At 44.4% G+C, this 15,399-nt stretch overlaps 1 protein-coding gene across 1 annotated transcript in view; it reads right to left on the minus strand.

The window, feature by feature from the left end:
- FAM117B (family with sequence similarity 117 member B) overlaps positions 1–6,689 on the minus strand; it is a 28,984-nt gene extending 22,295 nt beyond the window's left edge. The window contains 2 exon segments of the mRNA XM_041403682.1: positions 6,090–6,319; positions 6,321–6,689. Of these exon segments, the coding sequence (XP_041259616.1) occupies positions 6,090–6,319; positions 6,321–6,544 (454 nt within the window). The 5' untranslated portion in view covers positions 6,545–6,689.
- Between the last annotated feature and the right edge of the window lie 8,710 nt (positions 6,690–15,399).

Here is a 15,399-nt window from a genome sequence, read left to right on the forward strand (position 1 = left end):
GCAGTAAAAGACTGCACCACAAGCTATGAAGAATAAACACTGAAGAAAGTTTCCTCAAAACAGTAACTGAGGTTGGTAAACTTCAGAGATTAACAAGCAGCGAAGACCCAGGGTTTAGATACACACATGTGCTCACACATTTAGAGACGAAAAATGCAAATCCTGAGATCACAATTATCTTAGCTTACTATCATCTCATCTACTCCCCACAAAAAGAATTTCAATTATATAGGAAATAATTGTGCATTAATCTTGCCTATAATTAATAGAAAGTCCTAAAATACATGGCTACAATACAGCAAGCATGATTCAGAAACCAGATGGAAGCTTTATAAAAGGGCACTGGAAAAACTCAGTCATTTGTCCTCTCTTGCTGTGCCATAGCATTACTTCTGCACTAAAAGTATTTGTATTATACATAAACTCATTTACAGGCAAAGAAAATTGTGCCTGATTAGTGTCTGAGTGCTAGTCAGAAAATAAAACCACTGACACCAAAAGTCCAAAATTCAATTTCTAAGCTGTTGCAATCTACTGAAAATATGTACAATAAATACTAATAAAACCTCTTAGGTACAGATTTCAGCGGAGTGGACAGAACCTAAATCTGTTGACATTCTACACTAAATAGCCTCATGCAAATTTCTTAGAAATGCACACACTAAAACTGTGGGAAATATTTCCTTTGAACAATATTTCCATGCCAATATAATCAGCCACACTCACACAAACCTCATCTGCTTTATTATTTCTACAAGTACCAACAATGATACAACCTTATTACTAAGCTCACATCAGATTTGCTCTCAGGGTGTAGCAGCAAAAATGTTTTGCAGTTTGCACTTAAGACTCCTGTACCAAAGAAATTCTCTGACTACTACTACCACCACACAGCACACTGAAGGGTCTGTTGTATCAGATGATTTCAAAACTATGCCCTTTGTGTGTACTATAGGACAATGTGGCATGCTAACACAACGTGCCATTCCTTAAAAATTACACTGGCTTCCAAAGTTAAATCAAACATGTTATTTGTCTTAGAACTAGCTGCCATATCCTCCATGTTTGGTTTTTTTTTTTTTTCCTCATTATTATTCTTCCTCTTCAAGAAGCTTCTCTCCTCTTACTAAGGGAAAACAGAAAGGATGTGAAAAAAAAAAAAATTATAAAGCAGGAAGTGTACGTAGTCAGCCACATCATCTGCAAAAGCCACTGCAGCAGACAGCTTCAAAACTGGAGAAGCAGAATCTATTAGTCTGTCCTCTCCACCACAAACAAAACGCAACTGGAAGACTATTTTGCTGAACAAACAGAGAGAATAAGAACTAAAGAGCCTGTTTACTATTTAAGTTCAAGGGAAGCTTCTCATTTCAAGGCACAAAGCCTGTAAATACTCTCTTTTCCTCTGATTGAAAAACCCATTTAAGAAATTCTGTTTTCAAATCAATTTATATTTAGATGGGGGAATGATGTTTGGATATGTTTTTACTTTTCCACCTTCACAACCTGTCTTTATACAAATTCACAAAGTCTACTACACAATTCTTACTGTTTCAAAACATTTCAATGGGAACATATACAATGTTTTCATTGCACTTTCCCCTACAATACTTGAAGCAAGTGTTCAGCTGCTATTTTTCCTTGATGTGACCTACATAACAAGAGATCTGCCTCCATAGAGATAACAGTTACAACAGCTGTGGCTGATGAAAAACAATGGAGCTGTTTCATCAAATAGACGCTTCTTAAATATTACATCTCTTTTAATTGGCCTGATTATCTCTCTAAACCAGTATTTGTGATAAATATCAACCCTCCTATCCATCCACCACTAGTATAGATTTATTTAGAAATGAAAGTCTTTCTGCAATCCTGTCCCAAGCAAAGCAAATTAATAGAACAAAACCAAAGCAAATATACACAGCACAGATCAATGAAGTCCATAATGTGGGGAAATAACAAGCAAGCTGCCATGTCTTCACCAGTCACTGCTGTGCAGTGACCACCACAAGTTGCTACAGGCGACCTGGTACCACACACACCGCCTCCCGCAGAGTAACGGCACCTCCAAAGGCAGCACAGGTTCAGGTACTGTACCAGTGGGACTGAAGAGCAAAACTGAACAAATGCAGATGCTTACCCATAGCTAAGGTATGAAAGAAACCAAAGAAACATGGTCTAACACATACTGTGAGAAAACAAGCAGTAGAAAAGCCTAGGATGCCACCAAACTCACAAAATTTCCTGACAGTTCCACTTGAGGCTTTTTTCCTAAAAGTGGGCTACCCAAAGTAGTGAGAAGGGGTGAGACCCAACTAGCTCCTCTGGCATCAAGGCACACAGCTGACCTTTTCATTCTGTTTTGGTCAGGCTTTTTCCCAGACAGGACATTCATGGGATCTCTCCCATACACAGATGGCACAGTCATCTTTTCCAAAACTGCAACTGATCTCTGGGGCTTCACCTGCTTTTCATGTTTCATTAAAAAAAATGAACAGACTCAGTGCACTAAGAACAGACACACCACCCAACTGTGTATGCTCCCTTCAGAAAATCATCTTGCCTATCATCCTAGCATAAATTTAAAGAGAACTATTCACTAGTAATTCAAAATTGTTCCACTGTAGAAGAAAGACAGAATTAGTGGTGTTTTAAAAAACCAAACCTCAGAAAGCCCAAGATGATCAAGCTACTTAACTCTAATAAATGAAAATATTTTTAATCCAAATAAGTGCACTTCCCTAAAGTGCTTGCCACAAGAAACGTACAGTATGATGCTGCAAGAATGAATTAGCTTTCTTTACTCCAACCATTTGTGAAACAGCTTAGGTAAGAAGAGCAGGAATGCAATGGTACACAAAGTCTTCTCTCTTATCCTACAGTAATACCATTCAAAACTACTGCAAAAACCTTGGTCATTAAGGTTGACAGGTCTGCAGCTATTATTGTGTCACTCACCAGATAATTAAAATAAATAAATTCTATGGTGAAATTTAAGAGTGTAATGGAATTCCATTCCTCCCTCTCTACATTCAAGGATGGGTTCACATCTGACTTCTTTAAAACTTCATATAATATTTTCATAATTTCCATTCACACAAATAGGCTTTAATATTACCCTTCCATAGACAAAGCAATTAAGTTTTCTTCCAAATAAAACTAACCAATTTTTCTCCTTAATTTTCAGAATGAGTTTAGATGTCCAGTACAGTCAACTGGACTATACCAGAAAGTCCAGCACCCATTAAAGAACTCTCTCACCACCTCAAGGCACCTGAAAGTAAACAACTGCTGTGGCTCTGGTCTTGACCTTGTTTACTCAGCCTGGTACACTGTAACATTCTTGCAGCTGAGCAGCACAAGTCCTCTAAGATGTGTTTCATATGAGAACACAAATAACAAGGTCCCATTAGATCTTTACTCAGTGAATAAAGCAAAGCAAAACCAATGTAGATAGAGAAACGTGTACGCCCTAGCTCATGTTACAACAGTGTGCTGGTAGGTCAAAACAATGGCCCCTAATGGGAGCCTTGCAGACACCTGAAGAGGCATATGGGAAAACTGAACCAAAACTGGAGATGGCAGGACAGACAGTGCAATGTAGAAACGAGGCCTCACCAGTCATGGGAAGGGCAGAACACATTAACAGGCAATTGAAAGCTGAATTCTGGGAAAGAGGTGCTAGAGACTGCAGAAAGGCAAAGTAAAAGATGAAAAACAGGTAGTAGCAAGATCTAGGCTTCTGGTCATATTTAGGAGGGAGGGAGAGAAGTGGCAAGAAAAGCATGGAAAATTAGAAACTGTATGACAGAATCTTCCATTTGTAATTATCCCATAGTCAACAGAAAATTTAGTTTAGTATTTCCAACATTTAATTGCAATTGAGATCAGAAAACAAGGGCAAAAAAAATCGTCCAAAAACCACACCCACAACCCACAAAAGTCACATTTTTAAATTCACAAGTTAGGGTTCTCAAGTAAAGCAGGTTCATGAAAACTAAATTCAAAACTCTTCAACTGCTTCCCAGGAAAGAAAATCTGAAAAATATGAAACTGAGTCTGAAGTGTACAACTTATATATAGATACAACTTAAACTTAGTACAACCAGTACCTAAGCTCAGAAAAAGCTATCATTTGTCTAACCTCAAGGTTCATTTTTATCTAAAGAAATACGCCTGCAGCTGTAGGAATGAACAAAAGCCATCATTAACTGAAAGCGAGAAACAGAAAAACCCAAGTTATTCTGCAGCAGATTCTCACCAATACACTCAAGTGTCCTGTGTGCCTGCAGAACCATTGCCTCATTAGTGAAAACAGTTCCACCCCCATGTTCTCAGCTAACACTGTTTACTCATTTAGATGAAGAAAAAACCTGAAGTTAACTCAGCCTCTATCAAGCACTGGACTACACAGTACAAATGTTAAGAAATAGGAAAGAGGTTTAGCTTGCATTTGGGGCCAGTACAAGTACTGCTCAGGAACTGGAACATGTGGAAGTAATTAAAAGGACACCATGCTTCTGTTTTCACACATCCTAAAAAAAGCTAGTGGAGTTATCTTAACACAGTAGAGTGATAAAATGACTTGTTTCCTTATATATGTTAATTCTTCAAAGCAGTAGAGAGGCTAGCATGGTTTCAGCAGGCTTCTCCACAGTGACTAAAAGACAGTGCAATTCTTCCACCCTGAATGGTCTGACACATGCCTTGACAAACAGTTTTTGAACCTGGACCTCAAGGCTAACCACGCTCTTCCTCATTCTCCAGGCCAGCAGACTGCACCTTAGGCAAGAGTTTCATGAAGTTCACAGGAAGAAGACAGGATTTTGTGATACATATAAAGTCTTTCAGGTTACTGATTAACAAGAATCTCAAATGAAGAATACACACATTCCTCAATCCAAAGCCTTTAATATTATACAGCCTTAATAAAACCCTCATTACTCTTATCTGGAAAGTGGAAAATCTAACTCAGAACCTTATCAGTCCTCTCTTACACTAGCAGACTAGGAGGCACACAGTCATCTTGTACCAACTGGTTATGATTATCTCATTTAGCAGTACCACTTCTCAAAAGCCAGGACAAGAAAAAAGAAAAAACCCAACGTGGTAGTCTGGTTATAATCATTATTTTAGAAAGGGGGAGGAGTATTAGGAGAAGCAGAAGTGTTAAAGGGAGGGCTAGTCCTAGATTTCCACATGCACACTTCTGCCTATTAGTCAGCTTTATTCTTTAGATTACCACAGGCAATTTCATGGAAATGAGTAGCTGCAAGCTTTGGTATCTTAAAAGTAACAGATTTGAGGGCATGAACACAAAACCTCATTGATGCATTTTTGAGTAAACTTTTAACCCAAAAATATAAAGGACTTACATATGTCAGCCTCTATTATACTCCAGTAAGATTTCATTATTCAAAAAGTTATAATGCAGTTTGTTACAAAACGTATGCTATCACCACGCTATTTTATATCTTCACTGTAGCACAAGCTTGTCATCACTCTCAAGCACACACGTCCTTCTGCAGGGTTCATGTTGAAAGCAACTATTAAGAGAGATATTAATACTTTTGTTCTACACCTATGTGCCATGCGTACAGCACTAGTTAGTTCTTTAATTACAAGCTTAGGGACACTGTTTGGATAACAACTACAGACACCATGTGGCACGAGGTGTGCAGAAAGGGTAAATGTGAAGGCTTCACAACAGCCCCCAGAAACCAAATTCACCTTAAGTTTGTGCCCAAGCACCTCAAGTACGTCTATTCTCCCGAATCCCAGGCAGTACTCGCGGTACTACAGAAGCGGTCACAACCCCCACATGGCACGCTTGGCTCTCTATTCCTCTTCTGAAAGCCAGGGCGCAACAGAGCAGCAACAAAAGCAACGAGCCCTTCCACGCACACACACCCGGCAAGCCCTGCCGCCGGCCAGAGAAGGGCAGGGCGAGCACCAGCCCAGGCACAGCCCCGTCCCTGCCTCTGCCCCGGGGCACGGCACGCTCGAAGGCACCGCCGGCCCCAGCCCTGCACCCCGCGCCTGGCCCGGCCGCCCGGGACGTGCCGCTGGCCCGGACCCCCGTCGCTCACCTTTGCATACGGGGGAGCTGGGACTCTTCCTCTCTGGGGAGCTCCTGCCCGGCTCCGGCGACTGCCGCCGGTGGTGGTGCCGGACCCTGCCCTCCGGCAGCGGAGGCACCGGCGAGGAGCAGGGCGAGGGCCCGCTGCCCGGCGGCGGGGGCGGCGGCGGCAGGTGGTGGTGCCGCGGGGGGCTGCCCCGCGCCCCGCCATGGCCACGCGTGGGGCTGCCCCGCGAAGGGCGCCGCGCGTGGGAGCCCCGCTCCCGGGCCGCCACCGCTCCTCGTGGGGCTGCCATGTTGTTGCTGCTGCTGCTGCTTGAGCTGGAAGGGCACCGTGGCCCGCATGGGCTGGAGGCGGCTGCTCGCTCCCGCTGCTCCGCCGCCCGCCGCCGCCGCGCCGCCTCCCCCCGCCAGGGAGGTGGCGGGGGTCGGGGAGCCGCCGCGCCTCACGCGCTGGTGGGACATTGTCCGTCGGGAGCCGGGGCTCGCGGAAGGCGGCCTGAGGCGGGGAAGAGAGGAAAGGCTGCGAGGCGCGGGCCGCACCTCGCGGGGTCCGACGCCTCAGGTAGCGACTACAGCCGCCACCGCCCCGTCCTGGTTCCCGTTCCCGTTCCCGTCCCCGTCCCGGTCCCGGTCCCGGTCCCGTCCCCGCGCCACAGCCCCGTCCTGGTTCCCGTCCCGGTCCCGTCCCGGTCCCGTCCCCTCCGCGCCGCTGCGCCCGCAGCCTCCGCGCGCCTCATCAACAATAGTGCCCCGGCCGCGCGCCCCGCCCACCGCGCCCTCCCATTGGGCGCGGCGCCGCTCGGCTCGCGCAGCTACGGCGTGCCCATTGGCTGCGGGGCGCGCGCCTGAGTGGCCGAGCCCGCGCGGGGGGCACGGGGGGGGCGCGNTCACGTCGCGCCGCCACGGCAGAGCTGCGAGCCGGCGGCGGGTCCCCCACCTCTCGGTCCTGTTCTGAGGGGGCTCTTACCCCCTCAGAAGGAGTAGGATTATCCCTACTCCATCATTCCTAGCCCGAGGTGCTCTCCAGGAGGGGACGGGGCTGCACAGCGGTTTATCCAATCGCTTTGCCACCAGCTCGGTGTTACCGATGATGGCACCAGAGACGTGGGCAATATCCAGGCAGACTTGACCCTCTTTTCCCTTAACTGCTGTGTTTACTCTCCTCCATTAGGTCAGATTAGTTGCATCTTCATTGTAATCTTTTAATAATATTTGTTAACTGCTGGTATCCTCTTAACCAAATTTATACATCAGATCAGTGAATGAGTGCATGGCATGGGCCTTAGTTCATGTGTTTGGTTATTTAGATGCAAGGTAAACATATATTAGTACCCTCAACACGAGAGGGAATCCATAAATCTTTTTTCTGTCTTTATTACAAATGCCTTCTGAGCTACCAGTACTTACACAAATTCTTTTCAATACTACTCTACAAGTTGCATGTTGCAATTGAAAATCATTGCTATGGCACAAATGGTGTGACAACAATTTACATACTGGTCTCTGTTCATCTTGGTTGTGCTTGGGTTTCTTTTTTTCCTCTCTCCTTTGCTGTTTCTGATTGAAGCCCACTTCGCTCAAAAATCCCTAATTCCCCTTTGGAGAGCTCCATCCTTGTGGCTGACGAGTTAAACAAACCTGAAAAGCAAGACTATGTGCACAGGCCTTCTTAAGGATGCCTGGATAATGGCCTACCTAAAGCCTTGAAGATTAAAACTCTTGTTAGAGTCGAGAGCTGTTTGTGAGGAATCAGACTGGCAAAAGAAACAGGACAGATGTAGGGATGAGGTTGTTGTGAAGTAAACTCTTGCATTCTGGATTAATTACATTTATTTTGAAAGGCATTATGCTCTCTCACAGGTACTGTAAATGGTAGAAATATGGCCTGAAGGAGAGCTGCATGGGTCAATCAAAACCTTCTGCGAGAGGCTGTGCAGTCTCAAGAATTAGCTTGTGCTATGCCTGAAAGTGGCTGCCAGGTGAAGGCACCAGAAGCCTGGCAGATCACCATCAGCCCTATTGTATCCCTTCCTTCAGCTGTGCAATTTACTTGTTACCTTGTGAATTACACACAGGGACGCTGCCCAGTCATTTTCCTGTAGCCATCTCCAGCACTGCTGGTACAATGTGGCAAGGCATCAAAAATCCCGTATTAGCCGTAATTAATGAAATATCTGGGAGACAGTGTTCTCCTGACTGGGAATGGCTGAGAGGCAGAGAACGGCATAAACTGTGTGCTGCTGTCGTTGGGGATGAAGGATCTTGTAATTCCCTCAGTGACTCCATGTGTATATTGAAAAAGAGAACCTCAGCTTTAGAGTTCTCCACAGGTAAACACCCAGGAGGTAGAAAACCAGCACCCAGCTGGTCTGGAGAAATAAATGGAAGCTGTCTGCTGCTTTGTCCTTCAGTAGTTTCTGTGACTCATCTGTGGGGCAACACAGCAAAATAAATTTTTGAGAAGGGGAAGAAAATAGTCCAAATCCTTCTGAAAGCACTTTTGCCATAACACAAAGCAAGGTCAAGAGACAAGGAGAACAAGTTTTTAGGAACTAAATGGCAAGATGACATCGTCAGAACCCAAGGGATGTAATCAACAAATACCAGCTAAGTTCTCACCAACTAGTAAAACACCACAGCTGGAGAGCAGCCCTACCTGGAGCTGCTGGCAGAAAGCACCAGGGGAAATGTTGACTTTTCTGCTTCTCACCCAGTCCCACCAGCAAGGAGGCTGGGGGCATGAGGAGCTGGGGGGACACAGGCATCACTTGCTTTCTGAATTCTATTATTGTTACCTACATTATATATCTATCTATGTAACATCTACTATGTTATATTAATACCTATTATCATCATCATATGCCCTATTGAACCGTATCTCAACCCACAAATTTTACTTTCCCCCCTCCCCAGTTCACTTCCCCCACCCACTGGGAAAGAGCAAGTGAGAGAGCAGCTGTGTGGGTTAACTTGTCAGCTGCCTGACAGGTTAAACCACAACAGCAGCCCAGAACAGTGCAGTTTTCCTAAAGAAGGTTAATTTATGCAGCATTTGTTTCACTTCTTTGCGGCAAATTTCAGTCAAGAGCAGAAGATGCAGTTCTTCCTGCTGTGACAGCACCTGTGCAGTTGTGCAGCAGAATTTCATCCCAGTTTACACTCATCAAAAATACTGGGAAACATTTTGTAAGCAGTGTGCCATAAAGATACTTATAAGGCACAAAATATTCTGCATGGATTCTTATTCCTGTTACTGTTTTGAAGAGGCCAAAAATGACAGGTACTGATTCATATTTATTTTCACACCGCGTGCTATGGAGCCAAGTCACGACTCTGATTGCAGAAGATACCTGTTACAATTATAGATAGTACTTCCCACATTATTGTCACACTGCAGAGATGACACTGCTCCACAGAGTAGCTGTGAGAATATAAAGCAAAGCATTTATGTGCACTGCTCATCATCAGTTGTGTTGCTTTGCACGCAGCAGACGTGAGAGCTTGACATGTAAAGTCATGTACTCAGACCTACTCAAACACCGTGTACTTCTTACGTTCATTTGTTTAAACTGTAACAAATGTGTTACAACAGGATCTTACTCCTACTCCTTATGGAAATAATGGAAAGAGCTAAAGCAGGATTATGAACTTGAAAATAGTTTTGAAACTCATTTTCAATTACAAAATAACCCAAACCCTCAAAACAAAACCCCAGCCCCAAATAACTTGGATTCAGATCCCCCAGACTCTCCTTGCAATTCACACCTCTCAGGCTCTGGGTTTTTTTCAGGTGTCACCTTCCTTTCTGCCTGCACACTCAGCCAAATGCTGTCCGGGCCACCTCTGAGCAACACACTGCATATGGTTTCATATGGAACCTCTGGCTGGCGTTTCTTCAAATCCATGACACTCTAACCACAACACCTAATGTAATGGTGCCAACAGTGATCCAAAAAACAGGAATGAAACTCCTCATTACCACACACGCTGTGAACCTTCTACCAGCAGCGCGTGCATCTGCCTTTTAGTGACCACAGTCACTTCAGTGACTCCAAATGCCCTGGAGTCACATGTGACCCCACGAACACAGGGCCCATCTCTGTGTCTCCAGCTCCTCCCTGCCTGGAATTTTTAGCAATCCACCGGCCCTGGGAACTCAGCAGATACTGCTGTGCCCACACACCAGGCTGCAGTGCCACCCCAGGAGGTGGTAAGCACTCCCACATCCCACTGGCTTGGAGGCCCTTGGCGCCCCTCCAGAGTCCTGCCAAAATGTGCTGCTCTGTACTCAGTGCTGGGAGACGAAGCCCAGGTATGGCAGCCAGTCCCTTATGTGCAGGCTGTTGGCTCTTTCTTAAAATATGGCCTGTGGAAAATGCTGCAGATACAAACAAATCAATCCAAAGGCTGAAGCATCAATCCAAAGGCTGAAGCATCAATCCAAAGGCTAAAGCATATTGAATGCCCTCAAGGGCAGACTGATCAAACACACAGAGCTGCAGGAACAAATCTGGAACCTGCTGAAAGCAGGGATGTAAACAAGTCAGGGAACTGTTCAACTGCTAACACCAAATGAAAAGCAGAGAAATAAGGGTCAAAGAGGTTTAACTAAGCTGAGAGGCCCAAATCCCACTGTACAGCTAATAAAACAGATAATACTTAGGCAGTTTTCTGGTACTACAGACTGAAAATGTGTGAGCAGTACTGCTCACAATAATATATATGAAAAATGTTCTGTTAAAATAATAGTAATAATAGTAAACCTTACAGAAAATGACTGTATTTCGAGCAGCCTCAAATATGCTATTGTCTTATTCCAAAATTAAATAAATGCAAAGCAGCACATGTAGAGGAGCAATCTACTGCCTGAAATTGTTTTTTTTAACCTACAGTTAATGTAAGCAGTATTGAAGGTTGAAAGACTAAAGATTCTGGGAGTCTAATCTAAACATTGGATTATGCCTCAGGATATTTCATCACATTTCTCATCTCTCTCCTGCAGAGTGAGTTTATTTTGCTTGTTTATGTGGGTGTTGAACATCAACTGGAAAAAAAGACATTTAAAAAAATAGGACAAATATAATAGAATTTGCTTCACACAAAACCTGTAAGAGCCTAGTTAATATTCCAGAATATCTGTGGGGATTTGAGAAGGCAAGCAGATTGAAATAAGGTATTACGATTAAAACAATAAAAAACAACAGATGGGACCTTGGACATAAATCAAACTCCCTGCAATAAGAAAAATGCAAAATGCACTTCTGTCACATTTTATAAGGCACAATGTTTAAGAAAAGTTGTCACAGAAATAACATTCAGAGGCTTCAGTGCCTCACTGGCATTAAGATAGCACATTTTTGACAAAGAAAAGTTCTCAATGCAACAACACACGCAGGCTTGGGAGATGCTCCCACTGCACATTCCTGGCACACATAATTACCTGGGAGAAGCACAAGGTTATTGTCTTTAGAAGCCAGTGCCAAGCTCACCTACATGTGACATGTTTTTCCATGCATACAGATCTGTTTTCTGAGCATGTGTTAAAAGGCAGCAGCTGCATGAAGCAATAACCCTGTGGTGAGTGTCCAGCTGCTGAAGGAGCAACTGGAATTTCACTTTCTTCAGAGATGGGACCTGAAACCGATAGGGATGAGGGAAGAGAATGAGCAGCAGGAAATGCATGTTGTACACCACATTCCAGAATCTTTTTTTCAGTAACACTGAGAGAAGTGGCCTAGTTCGCTTAAACAAGAGACAGTATGATCTCCCCCACGTATCCTACAAGATGCTGAATGATAACTTGCACATGATTCCTCCCATTCAATAATAAAGATTTCCTACCTTTTAGGAAGCAAGAATTTTTTTTTTAAATCTTTCAAAAAATTAGCATTTTTACCTCATATTTACACAGCTTGCAAATATAATATATTTGTCTATATTTGTGTTGTGTTTACACATGAAATGCATTTCTGTATTTCTAGTCTCATGTTAGAAAAACATGTGCAAATTACAGAAGGAAATTCTTCATTTACAAACATTAAACACTGGTTGCTCTGGCAAGGCACCAGCACAATTTCTGTACTGTGAGGACAATGGAATTACACACTATAAAATATTAGTTTCAAATGTTGACACTATAAATTAATTTGGTAAGTGACAATATTTCAATATTGTAGGTTTTATGACCATGCTGGAGGATGATAAACATCCTGTGTAAGTGATGAATAGACACGTAACTACAGACACTTAAGAGAGCAGAGAAGAGAGTTCACTCTTTCTGATTCAGGCCTAAAATCTTCTTTTGCTTCTACTTGTTCATATAACATTTAGGAAAGGTAAAGAGTTGGTGGAAAGCATGGTTTATTCATGCACTGAGAGGCAGTGACAAAATGATTTTTCTTCTCTCTCCACAGACATATACTACCAGCTCTGTAGTTAACTAATTAACTTGAGCAGACTGTGTGATGAAGCATGAGCATGTGATTCTCCAATTTGGGAAAGCACTTACTGGGAAAGAATGGATCAAGCAGAGCCCTGAATCCTCCCTTGCACTCAGCCATGGGCGGCAGGGGAGCTTTTAACTTGTTTGGTCACATCTGAACCAGACATCAATTTGTCTCTGTGGTACCATCCTGTCCTCATGCACTGCATCTCCCATTCAGCCTGAGTGCCTCCAGGAGAGCCAGGGAGCCATCACGGAGAGAGAGGATGTCATCTTGGACAGGAAGAAAGCACAGGTGGGAAAGCCCCAGCTCTGCTGCTGCTCACGGCCAAGTGCTCAGACAAAGTGTGAGGCTGGTTCTGCTCAGCAGGAGCAGGCAGACGTCTCCAGCAGTTGTGGCTGGCATGGCTAAGCTGGTGCTTCATCACGGTGAGCCTGCAGGGTGTCTCTTCTCCTTGAGGCCCACTCCGAGCTGTGCTGGGCTGTCCCACCTCCCCCAGGGAGGGACACCTGCCTCATGGCTGCACGCCCAGCAAGAGCTCAGCCTGCAAGAGCTGTTCTCAGCTCTGCCGTACGCCAGCACGGAGCCTCAGCTCTTCCAGCTGGCATCCCACCAGGGGCTCATCCTGAAACAACTCTGCTCTTCCTCCTGCTTTCCCTGCAGAGTCCAGTTCCTCTGCCTGCCTCCTGCACCTGAAGCCAGGACAGGGGAAGGATTCCCGAGGCTGTTGGTTTGCCACAGAACCTGTGAGCCCTTCCCGTGTCTGGCTGCTGAGCTGGCGTTAACACAGAGGCCAGATCAAGTCTTCTTGACACTGCTGCTTGCTTCTGCCTGGCTGCAAATACTTCTTGTGTCACTCTCAGTCTCAGTTCACAGCTTATGTAAATAGATAGGAACTTCTGCTTGTCTGTGCCTTAAAAGCACATTTCCCTCATGATCACAGGGTGAAGCTCAAACACATGATTTAGTTGCATTCTGGTTTTCCAGAAGCAAATAATAAATAAATAGTGATTTTAATAATAGTGATCACTGCTTAATAGTGATTTTAAACCAGCCACTTCTGAGGCCTGATTCAGAATTGTAATTGGTCCTGCACGAAAATTCTTGGAACGGCAAAAAAAATAGGCGTTCTTAATATAGTGTTTCCACCTCAACAGAGATCAATCCGGCAGGAAATTCTCTGGTCACCCATACACACGTTGGCTGCACCAGTACAGCTGATGTGTGCATCAGCAATGCTTTCCTCCTTGGCTAGTCAGACCTATTCCCTGCTACAGTGAGTTGTGCCAGATCTGATTTTTTAACCAATCCAGAGACCTGGAGGTGCTAGAAGTTACTATTTACAACATTTCTGCAGGGTTCAATTATTATCTTTCCAATAAGAGGAAAGAGGGAGGGGGAGAAAGGGAAAGAAAGGGAAGGAGATGGAGAAAACAGGTGTAATTTCAATATTACAGCAGACTGGCAAAATACCAGTCCCTGCAAAGCACACAGACTGTCAGGAACAAATCCAGGAACAGAGCACAAGCCAATCTCGCTCCCCATGCACACAGTCCCTTGTGCACAAAAGTACCTTGAGAAAACTGTATTTCTAGTTATTCTGATTAGGAAATCTGATAGCTTGTGGCATGAACTTCTCCCAAACAAAGGCTGCAATAGGTGACAGGGGAAAGCAAACAGGCCTGTACCTTTCCTAGGAGCTGCTTGCAGGCCTGTCGCACTAAGTGGCACGGGTAAAACGAGCTGTACAACCTCTGTACCCTCTTTATCACAACGCCCTACACTATCCTTTCCTGTTAGCACTTGGCAGCAACAACAAAGAAATTGGGCCAAAGACAAATGCTGAGTTCTACAGTGTTGCTGATGCCTGAAACAAGTCTCCCGAGCCTCCCTTCATGCTTTCTCCTTCCTCAAATCCACCGCGTGTACTTGAGGTGCTGCCCACTGGCTTTTGTCCATTATCTGCCCAAGCCACCTGCCTGCTCTCTACTGACTGCATGTCCTCGTTCTCAAAAGGACTTGATGGACCGTGATAGAGGGGGCTGGAAAGCTCCTGTCCTGGGAACTGAAATGCACCTGGATCAGTTGTTTCCAACATTTCTCAATACCTGCATCCTTAACATTTTTCCAGTGCTCATGTGAGCCCTGTCTAGAAATGCCATTTGCTCAGACACTGCATAGTAAATACAGACTCGCTTTCCTTAATCACCTCCCACAGGCCAGCTGTCCTCAGGCAGCCTCATTTGTTGTCTTTGTAAAAGAGGCATCAGTGATCCCCAAAGCATGACTTCAGCTCAGATCACCATTTGTGGGTTTCTCACAGACTTTCCCCCTGGTACTGAGAGCTGAAAGAAGATCCCCTGACATAAAAGCAGAATACCCAAGTGTGCCATTTAAAATCCAGGAATCAAAACATTTCCACTCTTCCCTGGATGGAGAATGACAATGATTCAGGTTAATGTGAAAAGCTGAATTTATACAAATATTTTGGTATAGTTGAGTTTTCCTGCCTGTGGAAAATTAACCTTCTTATCCAATAGAGTGTGTTTTGGGTCACGGCAGTGAGCAGATGCATATAATCTCCCACACGTGGAGAATTTCCATAACATCAGAATTAGCAAGAAGTAAAAAGGGAAAAAAACCCTGAATGGAAACAAATGGAAGACTGACATGGCTGTGTTCCACAAAGTACCTTCTGCAGCTGCATCACTGCTCTGGAACAAAGGGGAATATAATTATTGTTGTTTTACTTTCAATTCCCATTAGCAAGCAAAAGCAAGTAAAAGTGGTTATTTCTGCAGGGGAGAGCTGGCAGAGGTGAGTGTATGAGGTCACACAGGGAAATCACGAGGAGACTTTCTTAAGTCCGAGTAG

Source organism: Onychostruthus taczanowskii, unplaced genomic scaffold (assembly GCF_017590055.1).
Source record: "Onychostruthus taczanowskii isolate IOZ18803 unplaced genomic scaffold, ASM1759005v1 scaffold20, whole genome shotgun sequence".
NCBI classification, from domain to species: domain Eukaryota; kingdom Metazoa; phylum Chordata; class Aves; order Passeriformes; family Passeridae; genus Onychostruthus; species Onychostruthus taczanowskii.